The 27,997-nt window shown below is 41.2% G+C and overlaps 1 protein-coding gene and 1 long non-coding RNA gene across 2 annotated transcripts; both read left to right on the top strand.

Annotated features, from left to right (window-relative positions):
* The first annotated feature begins 266 nt into the window (after nt 1-266).
* On the top strand, nt 267-27,997 carry LOC142488530 (uncharacterized). The gene is made up of 3 exons (XR_012799473.1): nt 267-370; nt 842-936; nt 27,888-27,997. It is a non-coding gene; the product is annotated as an uncharacterized LOC142488530 (long non-coding RNA).
* Nucleotides 2,574-5,743, top strand: LOC142488830 (uncharacterized). The gene is made up of 3 exons (XM_075589169.1): nt 2,574-2,875; nt 4,271-4,348; nt 4,710-5,743. Exons 1-3 carry the CDS (start codon nt 2,599-2,601, stop codon nt 5,741-5,743), a joined length of 1,389 nt encoding a protein of 462 aa, XP_075445284.1. The 5' UTR covers nt 2,574-2,598.

Here is a 27,997-nt window from a genome sequence, read left to right as displayed (position 1 = left end):
TGGGGAAGGTTAAGGTGAATAGCTGCTGAGACAATTCTTCCTTGTAATTGCAGAAAATAAATCAAATGTAGAACTAGGAGGCTTTGGAATGGGAGGGGTGGTATAAATATAAGAGATTTTTCTGAAGGGGAAAGCTGTCATCGCGACATTTAAATAATCAGTAGAAAAAGCAGCACAGCTGGGAGTGAGAGAGGTGAGTCCCTGTCAGTGACGTCACACGATGGAGCACGCGGCAGCAGGGAGTCTGTGTCAGAACATCGCAGTACCTCAGCACCACAGGAGAGCTGTTTGCAGGACACATGGCTAGGATTATCATTTGCCCAGCAGCAAATACCTCAACCTGTTATTGTCTTTGATATTTTAAGAAAGTGTGAGTATGTGTGTATGTGAACACTAAATACTTGTTCGTAATTGATCTGCACTATTGTCTGTGTCTTCATTTTGAGGGACACCTACCTGTATACATCTGGGATATGCCTCGCTACTATCAGCACACCGTTGGGACCTGGGAGCCAAGACTGGGAGTAAAGAGGCACACAACAGCCAGTAGTTGTAACTGCTTTATTACTACTTATCTCTTGTAAGTGTTCATACTGTACATACGAGCCAAGTCACAATCAACAAGTTCCACATTTCAGTATACAGTGTACACTATTACTGTGTTCTTCTCTTCTGGGTTGATCCTGCTCTCTCTGGATTGTGGAGGAGAAATGTTTATATAGAGGACTGTTGGAAACAAGTCCTCACCAGAGGTTTTGAGCAATTTTAAGCCCTGGATATATTGTATATTTTATATTTATTCACTACTGTACTATTCCACTTTTCTTCACATCTATAACAGTGTGTGAGCGCCGTCCGAATCTTCTTGACACGTGGAAGAAAAAAATCAGCACAGAAAATCTTCTAGAGAGTTTAACTTTATCCAGAGGTGTTCAGGTAAATGAATGTATGGGCGTAGAAAGCATCCATGCATGTTAATCCAGGCTTGAGGGATATATGTGCTATAAGTGTCTGAAAACACAAACAGCAGTTTTGAGTAAAGAAGGGTTCATGAAATTCCTTGTGGGTTCTGCAAGAAGGTTATTAGTGAAGACCAAACGAGAAAGCGAGATAAGGGTTGTTAATGTGTCACTTAGGGCCTCATGCAGTAAGCGTCGATTATGTGAAATCGGCAATCTTACCGATTAGTCATGTTATTGGCGTTTTTTCCTCTCCGTATGCAGTAAGTGCCGAATACATTCAAAATCAACCCGAAAACAAATCCGCCCACTCTCACGATGATTAGCCGATCACACACAGGTGTATCGGCGTGCGTGGCGCGGTGCTGTTAGGTTGCCCAATCACAAATCTTGCTGAATCAGGCGAAACAAGCATGTTTTGGATTGCGCGCCATATTTAAAGGCAACGTGTACTGCTATTCATTCTCTGTGTTGTTGGGAGTGAGAGAGAGAGAGACGCACAGAGCTGGCTGTTTGAACATTTGCATATTGACTGAGAGACTTGTTGTGTATTGGGTGAGCTTTGTCCATTGTTGTTTTGTTTACATCTTTGTCTTGTTTTATATGTGGAAGTGTTTCGTGTGATTGCCTGTACATTTCTTGTCTGTTTTTTGTGAGTGCTGGAAGTATGCCCGCAAAGCGTGGGAAGAGTGATGCTGGTGGGAGTGGGAGTGCTACTCGTGCGAGTACGCGTCGGAGTGAACGTACTGTTCAGGGGAGTGATGTTGCTGAGAGTGAGAGTGGTGTTGCAGGGAGTGGGAGTGCTGGTGCTGCGAGTGGTGTTGCTGGGAGTGGGAGTGCTGTTGCTGGGAGTGGGGGTGCTGTTGCTGGGAGTGGGAGTGCTGTTGCTGGGAGTGGGAGTGCTGGTGCTGGGAGTGCTGGTGCTAGGAGTGTGAGTGCTGGTGCTAGGAGTGTGAGTGCTGGTGCTAGGAGTGTGAGTGCTGGTGCTAGGAGTGGGAGTGCTGGTGCTGGGAGTGCTGCTGGTAGCGCAGTTGCTGATGGGGTGGATGGTGGTGGCGTGCTTGCTGGTGGGCAGCTTTTGGAGGCTCTTCCATTGGAAGAAGGAGAGTCCAGTCAGCACCAGCCAAGCTCTGACCCTAAACCTGCTCGGAAGAAACGTGTGGAGAAGCCACGTAATCCTCGCTTCAATGACCAGGAAAATACAGCTCTTGTCACTGGCATTCTGGAGCACTATGACAGTATATATGGACATTTACTAGGTAAGTGTACATTTACATTTATTATTCAAATACATGTGATCCTAGGTCATCTGAGTTTTGTTCATATGCAAATATGGCTTCACAATATCTTTCTATGTTAATTAGTCTGGAAACACAGCTTTTTAGCATGCCTTACAAGGACAACTAAACACAGGCGGTCAATTTGCCATAACTGCATACAATATGAATGCAACCTTGCTTACATGTATAGGTTTAGTAGTGAATGCTCATGTGCTTCACATATTACACATAAAACAGCATGTTTGCTATCTCTTGGAACAGCTAGCAGTGTAGGAAACTGGTGCTTATATTATTATTCATTTACCTCATATATTTTATATGTTTTTCAAGGGCTGACAAGTTCAGCAAGCAGAAAAGAAATGTGGGACACAATAGTCATTGGTGTCAATGCGTGTGGGAATCATGTGAGGGACAAGCGGAAATGTCACAAGAGATTTGATGATATTAGGTCCAAATTGAAAAAGAAAATACAACACCAACGCATGCATGCTACTGGCACTGGAGGTGGGCCCACACCACAACGTCTCATATTAAGTCCATTGGAGGAGCTGCTTCGGGCAAAATTACTTCCCGTCGTCGTGGAAGGCTTACCTGGTGACCGTGATATAGGAATTTACCCCTCACAATTTCCACCAGGTGAGAAATATTACTGTACTAGGCGTGTCGTTGCTTACAGTTATTTTGCATAGTTACACTGCTTTTTATACTGTCTTCACAATATAAGCATACCTGCATCTATATATGTATATGTCTGATTCTGTATACATATATATCTCAAAATAGACATATATGTTGTAGTCCTACTAAAAGCAGTAACTAATATAGCACGTGCCATTGCGTGCTCATTTACATGTGAATTCCCAAAATGCATTGCTGCAGTGGAAGCAATTGATGGTGGGCGAAGATGGGGAACAACAGGGTAGTACACATGTGTAACACATGTTAATCAGAAATTATTACTAGCTACAGGTACAGAACAGAAATATGTATAATATTATTGTGTATTTTATTTATTTTACTCCGACAAACATGACATTACTGCCTATTTTAAGCATGCATCAAATATATTGCATGCAACGGCCTACAAACATCACTTGCACTAACACATCTATAGTTGTTAATGAAAAGGTCCATTTTTGATTTAAGTCATATACAGACAGCATAATGAGGCACACGTATCATATTTTATGTCATTGTTTTCATAACTTAAAAACTGCACACGACTATTTAGCTCATCTACCATTGTGTTAAAGCAGCTGCAATTAATATCTCATCACAGCATACACTTCAACAGAGGGGGTGGGGTTCAGCACACACACTAATTACAGCCTCATTTTAGGGGCAACTTAGTTCACACCATTTTCACCTGTTTCAAGTAATTTAAAGGTGTGGCTGATTAGGCTTTTTGGGGAAGGGAAAACCGTTCTTACAACCTCACTAGCACAACTGAAGTTAATCACACTCATTTGAAAGCTTCACTTTAGCTACTAAATGCCCCAACAACTCATTACTTATCAAACCGTACGTCACACATTAGTTCACTCATATCTATAGTTGAACTACTATCAACGACACATTATCACACACTGCATGTGTTGTCTTGTTTAGTCACAGCCACATTCAGGTGTGCCACATCTTATATTAATGTACCACACATATCCTCTACCAAAAACAACACTTTTTGCAATATGACCACCTTCATGATAACCATTGTGAATGGTCATCTCATGATAGTTATGTACATTATGATACTGATATCACTACACAACATATGATTTTTATGTAAAAATTTAATGTATTTTTCCTCACGCATTACTGCAGAACCATAGTATGTTGTATGTTAGGGAACTCAAAACTTCTAAGTACACAGGCATGTACATTGTTATTACAACTATTTATGTTCACTTTCACACACACATTTTGGGTTAAGGAAATGATGCTGTTAGATACTCATAAATACAGAACATACAATAACTGTTTGTTCAATATTTACACATGTAAATGTAAAACTTATGTTATTGTTATATATAGTTGCCCCTGAAGGACATGTGTCACCTGAGACTGAACAAGTGTCTTCACCTGGGTCAGCCAGCTCAACACACCTAGAAGGTGAGTGTATCAGTTGGTGGCCATATAATATGTGCTCTTCTATATGTTATGTTGTCATGTTCATTATTTGTTTTGCACATCTTCTTTAAATAGGATTACTTAGTGTCAGTGAAAATGAAGTGTAAGGCAACTTGTATTGTGTTAGTGATGTTAACTATCATGTAGGAGTTGTGAGTTTACAGCAAGTTTTCATTCACTCATATTTCATAGTCCAAACATTATTCTTAAGTCAAGGTAGTTTTTAATGTGAGGTTATAAAACGTATGGAAACATGTTAGTTGTTACTTATGACACAGTACAATTACATAGTAACACAGCAGAGATTAACATGACATTTAATAATTTGTACATTTATTTGTAGAACATGATGAAGAGGATTTTGATGATGATGATGATGATGATGCCGCCGCCGCCGCCATAGACACACAAATACAAGCAAGTGACCATGAAGAGGTTCCAATTGAAACTGTTTTACCGCCAAAACGTCCAGCAAATACCACATATGATGCAATTGTAGCTTCTGAGGGAAAAATTGTGGAAGCAGAAAATCGTCGCCATTCTGACCTGATGACAGTGCTGGAAAGGATGATTGCACTGCAGGAAGAAACAGTTTCACAATTGGCACATCTCCACAGAGTCTTCATTGAAGTGCCTAAACAGTTGCAAAAAATCAACACCTCATTCGAAGCATTAGTTGTTCAGCAAACACAAGCTAATTACTGGAGAATGACTAATGTACCACGATTCAACACCTCACAGGCAGGATCTGTTCATGCAGGTCAGTTTTCACCACATTCATCTGATATTCATTCACCAGGCCCAAATGTTACCGGTCAAGTAGCAGACATTGCTGTGCAGTTTCCTGATGACATCCTACCGCTGCCATCTGTACAAATTCAGCAGCAGACACCTACAAAGGAGGCGACAAAAACAAAACAAGACACACATGAAACAGACCAACCATCACTTGTGCAGTGTCTACCAACTTGCTCACATGTGTCAGTGGGCACAAGCCCTGTCCGTGAACAGTCACTACCCAAAAGCCCTGTAGGTGAATCACTGCCCAAAAGCCCTGTAGGTGAATCACTGCCCAAAAGCCCTGTAGGTGAATCACTGCCCAAAAGCCCTGTAGGTGAATCACTGCCCAAAAGCCCTGTAGGTGAATCACTGCCCAAAAGCCCTGTAGGTGAATCACTGGCCACAAGCCCCGTAGGTGAACAGTCACTGCCCAAAAGCCCTGTAGGTGAGTCACTGCCCACAAGCCCTGCCCGTGAAGTGCCAGAGGCCACTCAAAGTGGCTCTGCTGTGCCTAAAGTTGGTGGCAAAAGAAAAAGGAAAATTCAAGAGACAACAAGCAGGCCTGTTACTCGCTCGCAAAAGGAACAAAAAAAATAAATGTTATAATTCAGAAAATATGTCTTTGGCCTTGTTTTGTTGACTTCACATTATCTAATTACTATTGTATGTATGCTGAAGACTGTGTTGTTTCCAAACTTTCAAGTATGTTCTTGTACACGTGAAGTTTTGGAAATGTTAACACTCAATTAATGAATAGTGTTATAAATATTTATGTATTAATCGTCTGTTCAGTAATGGTCCACCTGGAACCAGTTGCAAAGTTTAGAGAAGCTGCCATTGACTTTGCAGCAAAACATTGCATTTGGGTGTGTTAATTGATGTAAGAATTGCATATGCATATTAGTCACATGCATTTATAAAAACACCTAAGTAACTGCAAACATCTTTCTTGTACGTGTACAGCAGGATTATGTGTAAATTATTACTTACCTTTGCCTTGCTTGGGCATTCTAATTTTGTCCTTTAATCATTTGTGTGTTCTTGTTTCAATAACATCTCAGAATGTATAAAAATATATATACACACACACACACTGAGTGTGTGTGTGTGTGTGTGTGTGTGTGTGTGTGTGTGTGTGTGTGTGTGTGTGTGTGTGTGTGTGTGTGTGTGTGTGTATATTATATATATATATATATATATATATATATATATATATATATAGTACTATATAAACTGGTATACATGTATTTTACAAACTAATACACTTCATGCTTCCTTGTGAAAGCACACTATTTTAATAATACAGGCATAATGTTTGAGAAATATCCTAAGTATGAGACTCTAACAGTATTGTGCTTAAACAAATGTTTATTACTTCATTCAATCATGTTTCTCACCATTTAAATAGGTTTCATACAAGGTATACTTACTGCCATCAATGTTGTGTGTACTCCTGCAATATTAAAAAAAATAAAATATAATATATAAATATATATATATTTTTATAAGAGAGATATATTTATATATATATATATATACACACGTATTTAAACTCATGCAGACAGGGAGTTAACCAGACTTTCACATACACACAGAAATGTAAGCGGGGAAAAAACATTTCTTTTTGCAGGTGTGTGTTTGTACTGATATGCCTGGCTAAGAACTATTTTCACACAGTGGTCTTTGTTAGTTTTCAAAAAAACACTATGTGAACGAATTCAAAGTCTAGGGATGTTTTTCAGAAACGAGATAAAAGAAGGAGAAATGTTTCTCCCACAGTCCCATATCACTAACCACAACTGTTAACCCAATTAGATTTACAAAGCCAATTGGCGTTTGAAATAAGGAGTCAAAGTAGTTAGTTTTGTTGACCTTGACAAGGAAAAACAGGAGTTTGTTAGCCATTCAGCACATTCATTTTGATGAGCAAATAACACAGACCTGCACACAGCTTTTGTGCTACTCAGACATGGCTGATGAATTCGTTACCAATATTAATCCCCTTTTAGGGTATAAGTACATGATCTGTGAAGCCATCTTGAACAGTCGCGGACAGAAAGCAAGCACACGCCAAATCGATGATTTCATTCGAGCAAAATATCCTTATTACCAAGACCGTAAGCATGCACGGAATTTTAATTCCTCAATAAGATTCACTTTATCAAGTAATGACTTTTTTGAACGTGACCAGGATAAGCTACAACACACCTATGGTTTCTGGAAGATTGCCCAGGAAAAACAATTTCTCCTGAAAGACGGCACTTATATTGTCGTGAAAGGCATATTTATTCCTAATGGCAATAGCAATGTATCCGCTACTACTGATCCGTTTGAATCGATACGTGCTGCAATATCTGCAGCCTCCATTCCTGAAACCCACATTGTACAAGAACAAAAGTACTATGATTATGTACCAAGCCTTTCAGCTGAAAATGCATTGGAATGGGAACCCGAAGAAATGAACCTACCTCCCGACCAATTATTTGAAGAAAGCAGTGGCGATTCCTATGAGCGCTTCCTAGAGGAGATATGTGTCATACTGGATTCAGCGGTTGGGTCAAGCGTGGATGAAAATGCCTTGCATTTCTGGAGCGACCAGTTGCAGCCAGGCGAAGAGTTAATTCTAGAAGAATGGTAAATATAACAATCGTTATGCGTTGACTCTGCGTTTAAATTTTTTTTTTTTTTGTAACCACCATTTTCACTTTCAATGCGTGGATACAGCGTAACATTGCAGACTGCATAACATGTAGCGAACACAAACAAATTGTTTCCTAATACAATATAGTAGAACCTGAAAGAGTAGTACACATTGCTGACGGTATACATATACGTACTTTCCTATCCCTTTAAACATATTAGCAACATTTTTCCATAACTCTAACACATACCTGTTTTGTTATCATGCAACATCTACAACATTGAAAACCGGGTCCACCACGTATGACGTGGGACCCTTGTCATGGGCCAAGGCGTCCTTAAAAAGGATTACGGATGTAAGTCCCGCCCCCAAGCGACGTGCGCGCCTCAAAGCCTATTGGCTGTCATGTTTTGTTATAGTAACGGTAACTGCAGTGTGTGATGCGTGCGGCTCAGTGTTTGTAGGCGTACCCTGGGCGTTAGCCGAATGTTAATTGAGTGGGAGGAGTGTTAGCGTGCGTTTCACGCTGGCTTAACATGACGTCACACGTATTGCATTTGCGCATTGTGTTATCGGCCGTCCTTTCTGTCCAAACACGTCTGGTTTAAAAGAATACAGATGTACTCGTTTAGAATGATTTTAGTTTCATCTTCATTGTATTTGAAATAAAGATGTGATGTTTACTGGTATTTTCTACATGTATTGAACGCACAACGTTCGCTTTGTTTTGCGCATGCGCTAACAGTTAGTGGAGCCAAGCGTGAAGTGCGTGCGCACACTAAGATGTGCGCGCACATTTTTCAGTATACAGGCAACGTTCACTTCATATACATAGTTATGGCTGCTACAAATGATAATAAAAATTACATACTGATGTACACTTGTAGTTGTAACATATAAATGAGTGACGTGTGTATGTACACAATCATATAGAGCTGTGTAACGCGTTGTCACGGATACATATATAGTAAGGTGCCATATTTGACCATCATGTGTTTGCTGTATTTCAGAGATGTCGGGGAAGATACAATCGGATCAATGTATGATTTCAGAAGAGTCTACCTTTATATGAGATGATTGTGAGGAGGAGCCACCGACTACTATACTACATATGGAACTAATTTTATATTGCTTGCAGCGCTTATTAACAAACAATTAAAAAAGTGATACCCTTATGCCTATATTGCATAAGCACTTAATTAACATAATGATGTTGCAAAATAGTGCCTCTTGAATTTTTCTTGAGTGTTCTTTAATGACTACTAACATTTTATGACATGGTGTGTTTTTTATATAACAACCATTCCCACTCTGCTAACACATTTGTGTATTCTATTGTGTAATGGAACGTATGACTGTCGAAACTATGTAACAATAATAATAATAATAATATGAGCATGTTCATGTATAGGGCTGCTAGTTGTACGCAGCGATTTACAGACACATGTTTCAGCCTGAGGTCCCTGGCCCGTGGAACGTACAAATGTTTTTTTGCCGCATGAGGCACAGGGAGATAAAGTGACTTGGCCAAGGTCACAAGGAGCCCACACCGGGAATTGAACCAGACTCCCCTGCTTCAAACTATCAGTGCCAGTGTGTGTCTTTACTCACTGAGCCACTCCTTCTCCCAATGTAAAGGACACTTACAACCAAGTAGCCATTTATATTTAAAATCTCTTGTTACATGGGTATGTAGATAAAATGGTTTGGGACTGTAGCAAATAATGTTACTGGCCAGATGTTATGGTCCCCTCCAATGCATGATGTTCTGAATATGACATCACCATCATGTTATGAAGTACGTTTCTGTGTATATTTCATTAACCTAACTAACTATAGTTTACGGTGTTTATTAATCGTTTAAAAATACATAGTATAGTCAATATGATGATATAAGCTACCATAATAAAGCTGGTGTTATCATTTGTCGGTGTTATACATGGATCCTACACCAATTGATAGAGACACAAACAGTTGTCTTAAAAAGTGTGTCTATGCTAGTGATGAATGTGCTCCCGTAAGTAAACAAATAAGTACAGTTATCCCCTTTTCTCCAAACACCTCTATATTACATTAATGGAAATTATAAGGAAACATACATAAAATGTGATGAAATGTGAGTAATCATTTTGTAATACAATGCACATGAAACCTCAAGAGTAGCTAAATGCATATACATGATACAGAAAGTACATATACACTGGCGACACACTTTATTCGAGCTCGGCTAGTCCCACGAATTCGGGTATACCCGGGTGTATTGAGGTTTGTGACTGTTTTCTGCCCGAGTGCATTGAGTTATTTTCCAGGCAGGGATTGAAGCATTTTATTCCAGCTGGCTGCAATACTGCACAGTATATATATATATACTGCATTACAATTCATGAATTTATGCCATCTGGTAGACACGCGAAGCATTGCAGCCTATTAAATCCTAATCATTATCATTTAACAGATCAGCCGCCCATCAGCCAGGCATGAACCCAGGCTGGGAAGGCAAATGCAACGGGGCTTGTCAGAGGTGAGGAGCGGCGCATTCCAGGTATCTGCCAGGTACATACCGGGTATTTGCTCGAATAAAGTGTGTCGGTGCAGTATGTAACATTTGTGTTTAAACCAATATGTTGGGTTTTTAGTTCAAATAATTATAGGAAGATTGAGGTAGCCACATCTTATGAGAGATGTCAGCAAATATACATACCATGATCAGTCATACTGCAAATATACCTATAATGCAAAGGAACAATATATAAATTGCAAACATTGACATGCCATCTTCAGTACCGTAAAGAACACATCAAAGTGTGTATTTGGTGTTAAATGTGCAACACCATGTATATTTAATGACATTCAAAATGTAAATGAGCCTGGTGTACACATCATATGGATGTACATGTTACACTGCACCAATAACATTGTATGTAAGCATACTAGAAGCATGAATGAGTATGGGCATAATATGTGTATTGTGTTAGCATAAGGAACAACACAATGCTAAAATATTAGTGCTTTGTTACCCCAGTTGTATTCACATACACACAACTAAAGTACAATTGAAGAGGGATTATATAACCTGTGCAACAATAACATACCGGTGCCACATCCCTTTGTGCACACAGCAGAGAAAAGAAAGGTGTGCAACCCATATTCATCTGTGTCCTAACAGAAGGTTATATAAAAAACATTAATGTTAATATAACATAATAAAAATATAAAAGTAGAACTTGGAACATATATGTTTTTACTTACAAGAAAAAAATGAATTGATGAGATTCTGGCGTGTCTGGCCACCACTGGCTGTTTGTTCATTTTCAGCAGCTACATGGGTGGGATGCTCGTCTACCAAAGGCTCAGCTAGGTCTGATTGTACATTGTGCCTGAGTGCAACATTGTGCAAAATGCAACAGGCAAGGATAATATCAGAGACTTTTTGAGGCTTGTATAGAAGAGCCCCACCAGTTCTGTCCAGACACCTAAATCTGGTCTTGAGTAGGCCAAATGTCCTCTCTATAACAGATCTTGTAGATATATGGGCTGCATTGTACCTCTCCTCTGCTTCAGTTTGAGGGTTTAGCACCGGAGTCAAGAGCCACGGCCTAATTCCGTATCCTGAGTCACCTATAATGAATGGAGCACACATAAGCTTACATTAGTGATCAAATTCTACAATGCCAACATTCCTAAATAAAAATGTGTTTTGTGTTATAACATGTAAATGTGTACTCACCCAGCAGCCAACCATATTCAAAATGTCCCTCTTCGAACGCATGGAAGACTGAAGAGTTCCTCAGGATAGAGGAATCGTGACTGGAACCAGGGAATTTGGGTACCACATGCATTATCCTCATCGTGGCATCACATACCACCTGTACATTGAGTGAATGGTAGTGCTTCCGATTGCGGTACACATGCTCACTCTGACTAGGTGCAATCAAAGCAACATGTGTGCAATCGATTGCACCCAGCACACATGGTATCCCTGCTATATTATAAAAGCCAGTCCTGACTTCCAGCCACTCTGTCGCCTCTGTAGGAAAATGAATATAATTCCTAGCGCGTCTATTGAGTGCATAGAGAAACTGGGTCAAGGCCCGCGAGAATGTAGATTGCGAGACCCCGCCCACTATGCCCACAGTTGTCTGGTATGACGCGGAAGCAAGATAATGTAATGAGCACAGCATTTTAACAAGCCCAGGGACTGCACGACCTCTAGCTGTGAAAAAATCTAAATCTCCCCTTATCTCCTGATAAAGAGCTAAGATTGCTGCTGAACTCAAACGATAGCGACTTACAATCTCCTCCTCACTCATCCCATCTAACAGGGTTCTCTCCCTGTACAGACGCGGACGAGGCACAACTTGTCTCCTCTGTCTTCTCCTCTGATCTCCTGTCCCTCTCCCTGTCCCTCGGCCTGTCCCTCTCCCTGTCCCTGTCGTATCCGCGTCACTGTCCCTGTCACTGTCCCTCGGTGTGTCCCTCCCTTGCCCTATATGATTGTCTTCATCATCAAGCATGTCATAGAAAAGAATGTTCCTCCGTCTCCTAAACAATCTCAACATTTTGAAATGAGTAGCTGTGAATGAGCAGGTAATGGGCGTCCTTTAAATAGGTATAATGATGTCAGGTGACATAGTAAAATGCAAGGTTTTACATGAACATAATAAAGTACTTGTGTGGCAAGCTGTGTGCAGTTGTTGTGTGTATTCTGCAGGGAATGATGATATTTGCCAATGATGTGACGTGATGCTTTGTAGAAACATTGCTTGCAAATAAATAGTTGCATGTGCAATGCATGTAAAACTTGTGAACGCAAGAGTCAGTCATGTAATGAGACAAAAAGGCTGAGATTGATGTGGGAAAAGTTTTGTGTAACATGTGTAATTAGCCATGTTATTGTGACATGTTGCCAACAATGAATAGTCGTGTGCATATGCATGCATTTGTGTAATGAGGATAGTTGCTATAGAATGAGTTTACAAGGTGTCCCAATGATGAATTACTGTACATGTGCGTATAAGTTAGGTTGAAGTGCTTGTAATGCAACGGTTATAATGTAAATATGCAATGTGATTGCGCGTCCAATAAGTGACGTCATGAAAATAGGGAGGACCAAACGTAGATGTAAACATGAGAATTTAGATGTACATGAACGTTTAAAGATGCGTGACACATTACAAGCATTGTGTAATGTAAAGGAACATGAATATACGGTGTATGTGTGACATGTGTGACATGTGTAACATCATGTAAACAATTGTCGATCAATTCAGTAAAATGTGTGCTATGATGTGAGGTTCTCCTTTAAGAGTTGAGTATAGTATTTTCCCTTGCCACATCATCACATGATGAGTAATGTGACCCGCAAATGCTGCAAACATGTAAAAGTATAATGTTATGCAAATAATACACGTCAGCCGTGACACAATGCAGGGAATGCCCCCCACACTGTAATGCAAATGACGTTTGTATTGTGAGCAATGAAACGTAAACAGTACTATACTGTTATACGTCCCCGCTCCATTGACTCCATTGATGTACAGAAGATTTTTTTTTTCTAAGTGCCGTTCCGGCAGCCTTAGCGATCGTTCTCCCGTCCAAACTGCCAACTTTAGTTGGCGGGAGAAATCGGCCATAACATCTCAATTTCGAAGTGCCGATCAGCCCCGATAAGCTGTTTTTTTTTGTTGAATCCAGCCGATTTAAAAAAGTGGCGATCAGTGGCGAAAACAGGCTTATCGGCAGCCGACTGGCCATAACAAAATAATCGGCTCCGAAACCTGGCGAAATCAAGCACTTATCGGCGCTTACTGAATCTCAAACCCAATTTTGGCTATAAAATGGTGATAATTCCCTTATCAACGCTTACTGCATGAGGCCCTTAAAGTCTCCTGTGAGGAGAGTATGTCAGTCAGAAGAGAGGAAGGAGGTTACACAGGATTTAAAAGTCAGAAAATGGAGTTCACCTATTGTGGTAGTCTATAGATTACAGAAGTGCGCAGAGAGGGGGGAGAGAAAGGTTGAACAGTGTGGACCTCAATTTATGAGAATATCAGAGAAGCAAGTTTATGCAGAAGCTGAAGCTTGCAGTGAGAAAAATTCCCAATACAGAAGAAGAGATGAGAAAATGTATAAAGAGTAGAGAGAGTTGTTAGGTAGGTTAAAGAGAAAGTTTTTATGTGGAAAGATGTTGCTGCAAGATAAACAAAAAAGTATAGTAGGATGAACATACTGATAAAAGGGATAGTCATAGAAGAGAAAATTAGATTGGTGTGACTAAGGAGAAGAATTGAGAGAGAATGTGGTAGGATAAAGAGGATTATTTACTACACACAAGAGTAACACATTCATGAATATTGTGTCAACTTTTTTTCATTAAGATAACAATGATGATAAGGGTTGAGTTAGAGGCAGAGTTATAAATAGTTGGTTGCACGTATATGCAAATAATACTGTACGTACAAAAAACAATTGCAAGTATGCAGCAATTTTATGTTCCAGAAATATGTCCAAATGCCGTCAACTTTTTCTATTCAGATAAGACAAAGGCAAGAACACGCAAACAATTCTTAATGCATTCATATGTATGAACATGACTCATACCATACAAAGAATTATAAAATGTGTGCCAAATATATGTAAGGCATGAATTATGACACACTAACATACTTTATGTGGTTAATGATTTTAGGTGATAAGTTGATTTGTTATGTATTGCACTCTTCCAATTCCTTTTCAAAAACAATTCTTTATATATTCTGTAACCTTCATACTATTTATCTTTTGTGGCAAAGCAGTGCCTGAAACATATGTTACCAGTATGATTTTTATGAAATGAAATAGTGTAAATTATTAGTAATTCAGACCTAAAATCCACAGACACCCTTGGAATTTTTTTTAAGCCATCTGGACACTGTGACACTGTTCTATTTATTACACACAACTGCTTGGATACTGCTGAAGCATAAACAGTAATTAAGTACACAATTCAACCATGCATGCCAAATTTGCTAGAACTATCCTTTGAGTATCTTAGAGTTTCCATGCCAGTGAGTTTATTGAGGCTTTGGCTGGTAATTAAACATTGATGATTTATGGTATGAGTAGGGTTCATTTGCTGCTCACTGAAATATGTTTGACAACGTCTTTGCAATTTTACACAAATTGTTACTTTAATATTTCCATGTGCTACTTTATAGAAAGCAAAACCAGTAAACAGCAACATGTATTGTACATTTTAGATGGGCTTTTACTAATGAACAGAATTATGCATTTAAAAAAGATGAACTAAATACACTAAAGTGGGGTAATGTTATACAAATATTTACAGTACTCTATGACAGAAAATAAATTAACCCCATTGATGCCTGAGGGACTAGCAATGCATTACTAAAAGGGTATAATGAAACAGCACAAAAAAATACATCTACAGTAATATGTGTACTGTATATGTCAATCCTGCGAAACCCAAATGACCTGCCAGGCAGAGTCAACCAACCCTTACCTTTTGGTCACTAGGTTCTGCCAAGGTCTTTACACTGATTAATCTCATTAGCTCAAATGAGCAATTATCCATTTTTTTATACCATGCCTCCATAAAGATTTGATAATCTGTGTCAAATGTAGGAGAATAATGTAATCTTAAACCCCTTGAGATCATACCAAGTTACCTATTGCCAGAATGCCGGGAAGGGGGGTCTCTTGGTGAATACTGTCCTGGCACATTTGCAAAGTGTAACTCACTATTGGAGTACATCCAACTTCATTGCTTTCTTCCTTGTGTAGCCCCGGACTCCTTGGGCTCCCAGTGACCCCCTTACATCCGTGTGTCATGTGGGTGCGGGGGTATGCACTTGGTAGGTGCGGGTGTCGCCGGAGTCAGCAACAGACAGCTGACTCCTCAGAAAGGTGGGGTCAGAGTGCAGGGAGTGTTCCGGTGCTTCAGAGGCTCTGTGGCGGCCCGAGCGCTCAGGGTGCCGCCATTTTGTAGTTTGCGCATACGCATTTGATGCGACTAGCACGATGGCCAGTAATAAGTCGCGCATGTGCAGGAACTCTGTAGTGGGAACTACAGGTCCCATGAGCTTCAGGGGCAGTCACCTGTTGCTCAGCGGCCAATAGGGCTCTAGGATTTCCCTGGTTGAGAGGATATTGTCATAATACCCAGACCATGCTAATCAGTGTGTGCCAGGCAGGGATATGGGACAGAGGGTCTGTGCAGAGAGGCAAGTAGCCTCTGCACTAGGCCAGTGTACCCCTAGGCCCCAGATAGGCCCTAAGTCATTGAATAAGTTTGTGTTTGCTCCAAGGACATGCCCTAGAATAGGGAACGGATCCCCTTAGCACTGCAGGATAGTTAGGGACACAGCGGACGCTGCAATGTCTGAGGAGAGGTCTGGGACCAGTCCTCACCAGCAAGAGAGAGAGACATTACCCGGGTGAGATCACCCCTGACGGACGTTGCGGAGGAGCGTGGATCGGCGGATGCTTTTTGAAGCCTCTGTGGACCGGGTTCTGGAGTGCACCAACAAACAAATACAACACAGGCGCTGATCACGCCTATAAAGCTAAGGCCCCGCTCCCTTAGTCAGCGCGCCCGCACTGCAGACAGGCGGCGCGCTGACAGGCACAGACCGCGATATGCGGTCTGTAGGGAGCCGGGAGCGGGAGCGGGAGGGGGGCGGGAGCGGGAGGGGGCGTGGCCAAAATGGGAGGGGGGCATGGCCAAAACAGGAGGGGGGCACGGCCATGACGTGAGGGGGTGGGACCATCACACAGCCCTACAGCACAGCGCTGCAGCCCCTCAGCCCCTCAGCTCCACAGCAGCCCCTCACCCCCACAGCAGCCGTTCAGCCCCTGCAATTGACCGCTCCTGTAGTCTGTAGGGAGTGGGGGCATGGTTTGAGGGGAGGGCTCTCGTGCTGTCCCCCCCTCCAACCTGTCGGTCCCTCTCCCCTCCTCTCCCCCCCTCCCGGAGCAGGAGCAGCCTACGAAACGGGCACCAGAGGAGGGGGGGCGGCGCTATGCACGGCTGCACAGACAGGGTATCCGCCTCCTTCCCCATAGCCACCTCCCTTCCCTCCTCATTGGCTGACTGCTGCACCACGTGACGCGTCAGTGCTGAAAAGCACAAGTAGGTTGTAGCTCCAGCAGGCTGACGCGTCACAGTATGCGGTCAGCCCTGCCGGAAGGAGGCAGCGGGGGCAAGGATCATTCGGGTAAGGGTCTGGTGGCCCGTGGCTGCGCGCGCCGCCAGCTGCAGCGGGTTCGTAGCCTTAGGGTGGGGACACTATTGGGATAAGTGACCAAGGGAATACGCATCACTGTGGACACGGTGGGAAATACACAGTGCTGGGAATTACGGTTTGGGAAAAGGCCCTGCGAGGCGTGGGGTAGTTGTGGATCTAAGCACAATAGGATAAGGGTGAAAGTCATATCCTATATCTCCATACAGTAAAGGTTCCTCTATTTTTATTTCTGTGTGTGTTCAATATATTGTGTCCTGTGAGGGACTGCTTCCGCTTTACTGGGATCCCTCACAGGTGGAGGCACTTCACCATAGTAAGTATATATCCCAGGCTCTCCATGGCAAAGGCTCAGGCTCCTGGAGCCGACAGGTATAAGGGCAGCACTGGTAGCTTCCTGTGTTCTAGGGGAAACAGGGCAACACTTGCCAAAGTAAATCTGGATTCTCTCAAGAGAGGAGATGCTCTATGGCCAATAAACATTTTATTTGTTTACTGTGGAGACATAAAAATGGCACAAACCTTTTGTTGTCTGCAACCTGAGTCCTCTACCTGACTTACTCTCATATATTGCTCATTGGAGTGCAGTTTCTCATTGAAGGACAGTCTGACTTGCTGGAAGGTAGTCTTACTCCCTATAGTGCAGTATCACTCATTTGAGGCCAGTAGCTGTCATTGGGAGGTGGTCTCACTCATTCAAAGATACAGTAGTCTTACTCCTTGGAAGGCAGCATTACTCACTCAAAGGTACTGTAGTCTTATTCATCATACAGATAAAGTGTGATTTCTGTTCAACCGCAGTGCTAAAGTGTGGTATGAACACTTTGTTATCCGCACCTCATCCGCAGCCTAGCCATGCACCTCACCGCACTGAGCTGCACGGTCCTCATGTGTTGTACTGAATATCTTTGCTTATGATAATCTGAATTCTACAGTTCAGTAGAAACCTAGCAGGCATCTGAAAAGAAGATAAAATTTGTCTAATGATCTTGTACAGCTCTACTGTAGCAGTTTCAAACTTGATTAAAAACCACTATACTGTACATTAACTTTATCGGTCTCATATCTTTTGTACTGTACTGTGCATGTCATGGGACATGGCGCTTTATCCATGCCTCACAAGACCGACTGGCAGTTATGCCTATATGATATATTGTGCAATTCACGTAGAGACAGATAAGGATGCGTCCCGGTCTGATATCTATCAGTAGATTGCTGACAAGTACCCAATACACACAAAAACACCAAAACCAGAAAGGCTGAATGAATACTATTTTACACAATTTAAGTGTTAATGATTGCTTTATTCATATTGCATGCCCCGCAGAGGGGCGGGTGCTGGGCACTGTATGCATCATAGATGGGTATGTTCGATGGTGGCAACTTTCAAAGGAAAAAGAGATTCAATAATAGACCTTCCCAAACCCATCCCTCCAATCTACCTCCACCTAAGTACCTGCCCCACCTATAGTAAGTTCCTACCTCTGCCTGAGTAAAAACAAAAAGACAGGGCGCACAACACACATAGTGAAGCACAGTATAAAAGATAATTTTACTAAAAAATTAAGGTTCTGCATACATCAATAATATTAAAATCAAGCAATGGGTTAGTGGGGTTACCACACGGAAGGAAGGATCACAGCTTTCCACTGGAACGGACGCGAAGCACAAGATACCGGCAAACGACATCCAAGGCAGCAGCTTCCGTGAGACCTTAAGTCAGGGTAACCAGATGTTGGGGACCGGTAAAGAGTCCCGTGTAAAAGTCCCGTTATGAGGCTCAAAAACCTCCGTAAGTCCCGCAGCAGTGAAGCTCCAACAGCACGCCGCTCAGACCTGTGGTGCGCCTGCTGATGATGTCACGACACTCTCCTTCTCGTGTGAAGCATAGGGGAGCCTATAACGGGACTTTTACACGGGACTCTTTACCTATCCCCAACATCTGGTTACCCTGACTTAAGGTCTCACAGAAGCTGCTGCCATGGATGTCGTTTGCCGGTATCCTGTGCTTCGCGTCCGTTCCAGTGGAAAACTGTGACCCTGCCTTCCGTGTGGTAACCCCACTAACCCACCACTTGATTTTAATCTTATTGATGTACGCAGAACCTTAATTTTTTAGTAAAATTATCTTTTATACTGTGCTTCACTATGTGCGTTGTGCGCCCTGTCTTTTTGTTTTTCCTATAGCCCTAGGGGTGTTGAGCCACCCCTCAAGAAAGGCTGCAGATGTCACATTAGTGTTATTACCCACAAGGTCAATTTATTGTTTATTTAAACTTTCCACATTGCACTGTTTCCTTATACACTGTTTAATCATGTTTTAGCTGCGCACTTTTACCCTTTTGTCCATTTCTCTGCCCGAGTAACTGCCCCAATACCATTACCAGTACAGACCAACACATTCCAAAACCAAGATGAACCTACATACCGACAACATGATCAACTCAAACATCTACATACAGCACACCCGTTGCATCAAAAATGGGTCGCTGAAAACCAATTTTTGGTCTGTGTATAACCAATGTAAATATAAGTTTACACAAGTTTACATACAGAACCCGCATATGCGTTCCATAAACTATGCATGCGCCTACATTAAAAGACTCACATATGCTTTCCATAGACTATACATGTGCCTACATGAAAAAACCCACATGAGTGTTCCATAGACCACAAATGCGCAAACAGTACTTTAAAAATGTATCATTGTTTATTAATAGGGTGTTCGAAAAAGTACCCGGGCGCTATCTCTATATGGTGTGTATAGGATGTTAGAATTAGATGGTAAAATAAAAAGGGTGTAATACAGCCTTAGGATAATTTTCTTAAGATGTCCTCGTGTGACTCGAAACCCCAATAGTATCTATCCAGGACCCTTGATGATAATGGAACACAAAAAAAATGGGGGAGCACAATGTGAGGAAAGGAAAGTTGATGGTGTGTCTTCTTTGACTGGTGGTCAATGTGGTGAAAAACACCTCTATTTAAGCATCTGTCTATGGAATGGACTCCGTAAATGGGAGGTGAACATACAATAGTGTGTGTATGTAGGTGGAAGAATAAAAGAATAAATAACTAACACGGCCTTGTGTAAGTTCTACAGTATCACATCAAGGTTTCTTTGGTTCCCGGATCTTCTTTGGGATTAGGTTCTCCTTCTGTCGGATCTTCTTTTCTCGCTGTGCCTTCAATTTTCTTCGTTGGATAAATTCCCCCTTCTCAGTGGTTTTCCTCTCGTGAAAATAAAAAGGTAATTAGATCAATGCTTATATACAGTAGCTGCGATATAGGGGAGGGTAATGAAGCAATATACTATTGCAGTCTAGTGATATAATATGACACTCACACGGGCTAATGTGAGTGTTCTCCTATCATGGTATCTTGATATCGCCCGTGTCAAATATTGGTGCAGGGCTTCAGATAGTGGTGTCTGTAGATATCTTGCAAATAATTATGTAGGTTTGACCTAAGTGTCACCTGGTGGTTGAGGTGAGAGAGAGTAATGAAAAATATAGATATAACAAAATACTCACATGGGCCAGTGTGAGTACACACTAGTAGAGGTTTCTTTCCGCTTATGATTTCTGTTGTGGGATTCCCCTTAATGCTAATGAAAGGGGTAAATGCAGACTATGGGACACTGTGCTCTATGGGAGGTAGAACTTTATTAAAACAGACATGAAAACACAAACTAGAATAAGATAAAACAAGATAAAACACATAAAAGTAACTGCTGGCTTCTAGGAGAAAGTCAAAAACATATTGAGTGGCTTGGTGGTAGGTGATAGGGGGTCTCTCTTGCCGCGTCCGAATGGAGAGCTACAACTTCATCTCTGGCTCCTCTATGTGAACTGCAGACTGTCCCAAGTGAAGAGCTACGCGTTTCGCCCTATACAGGGCTTCCTCAGGCTCGATAGATATGGGATGGCTGGGTGCTTGTGGTCTACCTCCCATAGACCACAGTGTCCCATAGTCTGCATTTACCCCTTTCATTAGCATTCATTACTCCCTCTCACCTCAACCACCAGGTGACTCTTAGGTCAAACCTACATAATTATTTGCAAGATATCTACAGACACCACTATCTGAAGCCCTGCACCAATATTTGACACGGGCGATATCAAGATACCATGATAGGAGAACACTCACATTAGCCCGTGTGAGTGTCATATTATATCACTAGACTGCAATAGTATATTGCTTCATTACCCTCCCCTATATCGCAGCTGCTGTATATACGCATTGATCTAATTACCTTTTCATTTTCACGAGAGGAAAACCACTGAGAAGGGGGAATTTATCCAACGAAGAAAATTGAAGGCACAGCGAGAAAAGAAGATCCGACAGAAGGAGAACCTATATCCCAAAGAAGATCCGGGATCCAAAGAAACCTTGATGTGATAGAACGTACACAAGGCCGTGTAAGTTATTTATTCTTTTATTCTTCCACCTACATACACACACTATTGTATGTTCACCTCCCATTTACGGAGTCCATTCGATAGACTGATGCTTAAATAGAGGTTTTTTTCACCCCATTGACCACCAGTCAAAGAAGACACACCATCAACTTTCCTTTCCTCACATTGTGCTCCCCCATTTTTCTTGTGTTCCTTTATTAATAGGGTAAAGTAAATAATCTTACAATTATTTTAAAGAATTTAAGTCATCAAAGCCAGAAGAAGATGTTGATTGAATTCCAAAAACTATTATAATTTTCAACCCTTTTAACACTGTATAAAATATTTTATTTTTTCTTAGTAGACATAAGAATATACTGTATACATTATTATACTTTATAGTACCGCACATATTTTCTATTTTTTTAAATGTTTTAATCATAGTGGGCACATACTCTGGAGCAGGGGGGCGCAAACTTTTTTCCCTGCGCCCCCCTGCCGGCTGTCCCATCACTCCCGCGCCCCCCCCCCCCAACCCCAACTTACCCGCGCTCCGGCGTAATGACATCACTTTGCCATAGCAACGTAACGTCACATGACCTCGCAGCGTCATTTTGACGCCGCGTTGCCATGGCAACGCAGGGAGGAAGCCGCCGGAGCCACGGTAAGTTAGGTTTACAGAGGCCCTGCAGCTCCCTCGGCACTTAATTTAAGTGCCTTCGGGAAGCGCGCGGGGCCTATGTAAACCCTGCGCCCCCCGTTGGCAGTCTCGCGCCCCCCCTGGGGGTCGCGCCCCACAGTTTGCGCATCGCTGCTCTAGAGACATACATTTTTTACACTATACTAGGGGCGTTTCTCTGAATAAAGATGTGGCAATCACAAAAGCATTGCAAATGCAATGCACAGTGACGTTTTGTAATATTTTAATTGTAGTGGGCACATAGAGATATAATGTATACATTATTATACTTTTATCCTACTGGATTGGTGTTTCACAGAAATAAAAATATTGTAACCGCAGAACATTGTCAATGCAAAGTGACTAGTTTCTTCTGTGATACTATATTTATAGGTACAGTATTCAGTATTCCCATTAGTTCTGTGGGATTTGGCCACACTATCGACTGGATGGATGCATAGAATAGACAAAGCAGTCACCCCTTCCCCACATGGATTCTAGCAAGCGCAAACATCTCCCCAGGCAAAATACCAGTGGACAAGGACCTTCTCACTTATTATCTGCCTGTCCCTCATGTGTAGAGAAACTCAGTTCCCCCCTCTATCCGTCTCCTCTGAAATTCCAATTCAATTTATGTATTTATATCTTTATTTATATAGCGTCATTAATGTACATAGCGCTTCACAGCAGTATTACACGTGATAATCCAATAAATAACAAATAATACAATTAACACATAATGGAAAAAGTGCTTCAGATATACAAGTGACATTTAGGAAAAGGAGTCTCTGCCTCGAAGAGCTTACAATCTATGACACGCGTAGCCTATGCGTTCCATAGACATGCATAACCATAGACAAAGCATACGCATAATCCCTGTATCTTTTATTTCTGCCAGCTACACTCAACATGAGTGTTTAAAAACAGGAAGATTATCTCACCTTTTATAACCAACCTTATAGCAAGTAAGGGGATTATGAAACTTTTTTTTAAACTAAACTTCCCCTGAATGTTGTTGCTTAGTGCTTAACAATAAGGTGGTGTGAAGTGGCCATCAGGAAGCTACAATCAACATGAGTGTTTAAAAACAGAAAGATTATCTTACCTTTTATTAATCAACCTTAAAACAGGAAAAATAGCTTATGATAAATAGCTTATGATATACTACGTACAGGAGCATTGTTGCAATAAAAACATTCTCAGCGCTCTGGGATTTCTGCTCTGCAGGAATGATTCACTGATTGCAGAAAGATTATCACCAATTTGTTGACACATCATTGCCGATACATGTCTCCTATTTACTGAAATGGCCACCTTTGCCTGCTGCAACAGAAACCTGAATCTGGAAGAGTACAAAAAAAGTTTAGTTAAAAATACAATTATATTTTAAATTACATTCCTATGGCCATTCCAGATCATTCTAAAACACCCGGTAGCACATTATTTATATAATTATTGCAAGTTTGGACATTTAGAGACTAATTGCAGTAACTATGGATCCCCCTGTGAAGCTCCTCTTCAGATGATTGCCAGCTTGACATATTTTCTCAGGTTTCATAGCGCCACAACATTTCTATGGGGTTCAAATCAGGCGATCTGCAAATATAGTGGCAAAAACAGAATGCTTATTTTCAAGAAAAAAATCAAGCAAACACAGCAATACAGTACAGTTAATAGTATACTGTACTACTGCTCAAAACAGCTACAGTACTTACTCTGGCAGTGTTTTGACCCAATTGATTCCACATTTCTTAATAAAGGTAGCATAGGCACTGTGCTTTGGGTCATTAACTTGGAAGACCGTGACCAGATGGAAATTATTGTCTAATGTATGGTACTAATCTATTTTTTTCTGGCCAAAAAACAAATGTAACACTGTTATACAGACAGGGACACATTCAGATACATTTACACTATCAAAGATACTGTATGCTGTCTAACACTGTTATACAGTGACAGAAAATCATTCAGATACAATTAGAGTACAACACTGATACAAAGGGACTTACAGTATCTTCAAATATAACTATGGGTCCTGGTCCAAGTTTTGAAATTGCATGAAGCTTGAGAAATGCTTTGGCCGAAGTTTCAGGGATAAACATTTATTTTCCTGAATGCCATAGTGGTAAATCTTTCCAGGACGAATGGAGTCTCATCTAAAAATATAACATCATCAAACCTTTCTCCACTCTCAATCCATGAACATGCTTGGTGAACTCTTTTTTTTATCTTGTTAGCCTCCCTTATCATGTGAAACCATCTGCAATTACAAGAGAAATGGATTCAATTAATAATATATTTCTTCCATGTGGTGATTTAGGATTTGGCTATTATTAACAAATATACAGTAACATAACCAAAAAGGTAATTATAAGGAAAGCACTGTACTTCCCAGAATATGTCATACAAGATAAACATGCTGCAAAATGCATCTTAATGCAGCAAAACGTGAACTCTTATATGGGATTTAAAAAAAGAATCAGTTCTGTAGCATTAGATATTACTTACTGTATTTTTAATTTTTTTTAACTTAATGCCAATTGTACAGATGTACCGTGATGGTTGGTTGGTTGCGTAGGCATGGAATTTGTAAGGGTATGGTCCTGGCAACCTCCTGCTCACGGAATCCCCATGACCATACTAGGTCCCTGCTTCTGAATGGGACATTGGCTGTGTGAATCCTTCCGGACTGCAACAGTCTGTAAGAGATACGTAGTGAGAGTAGATAGAATCAATCACTCTCTCTGCGCACCTCTAACAGGCGATCATGCACCTTTTATTTTATTTTACTGACATATTATTGAAGCAGGGTGTATCGAGAGCTAGTGGGAAGAGGTGACAAGGGAGCGGGACACCATGCACATGTAAAAGAGGAGAGATCACAAAAATAGTATAATACTGTAAAGCACAAAAATGATATTCCTATGAAATTCTGCAAAGATAATACTCACAAGCAGACAGTGAGTAAATGCATTTCACACATAAAGTGTACACGAACAGTAGTCCCACGTAGAGGGCGTCTAGGGACCGGGATGGAATGGATAGGGTGCACTACAGCAGAGGACAAGAACACACCATAGCGCGAACTGTGCAACAATTTAATGAATTAAAAAACACTTCACAAGTGCTCACTTACAAAGTATAAGAAAATATCAGGCAATAAGGAATCAGAGGTACAGGCATATGATGATCTCACCGCCCCTTCCTCTCCAGGAATCGCGATTAGGTTTGGAATGGAGACGCTCCACCACAGGTGCTCTTAATTGCGACCGCAAGAAGCAATGAACAGCTCGGCGTCTCTGTCTGCTTGCGAGTATAATCTTTGCAGAATTTCATAGGAATATCTTTTTTGTGCTTTACAGTATTATACTATTTTTGTGATCTCTCCTCTTTTACATGTGCATGGTATCCCGCTCCCTTGTCACCTCTACCCACTATGTCCCAGGGGAAACGAAGACTTTCCCATCTTGTCTAGGTTGAGTGGGTATCCTTTGTTTATTCATTTTAGTTTTATTATATATGTTTATTGCACCTTTTTGGGTTAATTTCTTGTAGTGAGCCCTGGTTACCATAGGGTGTCACTATTTCACTGTTTTAATTTGGATTATTCCTTTGTGGCACTATCTCCTCTTGAGTGCCAACCCTGGTTATTTACTTGCTACTGTATCCAGAGCTAAACCAAATGAATTTGAGCCCTGGGGACACCCCCATCCCCACCCCTCTACCAATTGATTGTCACAGTGGTAAATCATGCACACAATGGGGGGCAAGGATTTCAACAATGGCAATGAATGGGCAACCAAAAAAAAATCCGCAAAATAAAATACATTACATTACATTAAAATTAAATCAAAACAAACATTAGCAAATAGACCCATTGATTGTCACAGTGGTAAATCATGCCTACAATGAGGGCAAGGATTGCCACAATAGCAATGAATGGGCAACCTTAAAAAAAAAAAACAATCACACAAAATAAAATACATTACAAGGAAATAAAAACAAACATTATATTATTTCATCCTGGCAGGGGTAAGTACAACTTTTATTTACAATATGCTGTCTGAGTAATATTTTATTTTATTTATATTTTTATTCATTGATCCAGATCTGATTAATAGAGATTTTGCCCATTACTGTACTGTATGTGTTGGGGCGAGGGGTTGTTGGGGGTCAAAGGGGTGGTGGGTAGTTGCCATTGGGGTTATCTTTGCTCCCATTTAGGCATAGCTAACCACACTGGCAATTAATGGGTGTATTGGATATGTGTGGTTGTTGTATTGTATTTTAATGTTTATTGGGTGTGGAGGGGGTGGGTGAATGTGGTATTTGGCCCATGGTGGGTGTTTAGGTCTACTGCAAAGGTAATGATGGGAAAAAACTCAACCTTCCAGATAGACCTAAATGACCACCATGAGGCAATTACCCCCGTCACCCACCACCTCTACCCCCAACAAATTATCTACTCTGGTTTAACCCCTTCATTGCCATAGCGAATAGCTACTAAGGAAATTAAGCTTTTTTTTATTTTAATAACACAGTATTAAAACAGGGGTCTCCATAGCTGAACTGCATTAATTTCAGCTCTGGAGATCCCTGCTTCCCGAGATACAGTTTCTGGTTTGGGGTGCCAGAATCTCCCTGCATTTTTAAATCTCCCGCGCCATATGACCAGGACATTTAAACATTGCGGAGATACTGGCACGCCATCCCAGGGCCTGTAACTCGGGAAGCAGGATTCCCCGGGCTGCAATCAATGCGGTTCAGCCCCGGAGACCACCTGCTTCAATACTGTGTTATTAAAATAAAATCACTTGTAAGGGTTGTGCATGGAGATGCAGTTCTCTCTGTGCAGCTCTCTCGAGCAGGCAGATTGCAGGGTCAGATCGCATGACACAGCTGAAGGCACTGCTTTCCCGAATGGCATGGCATTTTCCTACCGAACGGTATCTAACTTGCGATAACTCTTTATGAATACCGTTATAACACAAACGTCAGAGCATTAGGTAGGTAATGCCAAAACATTCCATATGGCAGGGATTTTATCGAAGGTACTAGAATAGGCCCCTAAGGATTTTGTTGTGGAGATGAATGTTACCATCATGAAGATATATTTGGTGGTAATAGTGATGAGGAGGAGGCGGCTGTGGAGGTTACAACAGGCAGTGGGCAGAATGGGAGCGGGGAAAGGAGACATGATAAGACAAGTACGAGGGGGTGGACCAAAAGATCCCTACTGTTAAAATAATGCCCTTATGCTGAATATTACATTTTCCAAAATGCATGTAGATGATATGCTGACCTTTAGCTTTATGGAGGGCAAATGCTTTAGGTGCTCCTAAGCTGAGCATCACTGAAAAACATCCAGTAGTGCCTATATTTTTCCCTAAGGCTGTTACACCCCTGTACCAGTGACTGAATATGTTTTAAATTAGAGGGTTTTTTGAATGCTACTGTAGCTTTATACAAGGTTGGGCTATAATGGAAGCAGTCTACTGTATTTGCAGCATTACATTAGGGCAACCTGATTCCCATTCCCTGTTTTGCCCATGTACTCAACTTTATAGTTAACAGTTAATTAGAGCAGTGTGTAGAAGTGTAAAAAATACAGTATTATCAGCTTCTTGAAAAATATGTGCCCACTTTAAGCATTCCTACACAGCTCATTAAGCCCTCAGTTGCCTGCAGCAGTCTAACAACATACAATGCCACAAGCTTAAAGCAGTGTACAGCAGCACAGTGTAATTAATGCATTTATTTCTTCTCAATTATTTTACAGGTGAAACTGTACACGAGACAGCCAGAAGAAAATGTTAATTGAAGAAGATTGTATTATTGTAAGAAGATTATATTATTTCACAAATTCTTTGTTTTGTGTCTCTAAGCTCT

This window comes from Ascaphus truei, chromosome 2 (genome assembly GCF_040206685.1).
Source record: "Ascaphus truei isolate aAscTru1 chromosome 2, aAscTru1.hap1, whole genome shotgun sequence".
Lineage (NCBI taxonomy): Eukaryota > Metazoa > Chordata > Amphibia > Anura > Ascaphidae > Ascaphus > Ascaphus truei.
Note: the sequence above shows the minus strand (reverse complement) of the source record. Positions and strands in the feature narration are given on the sequence as shown.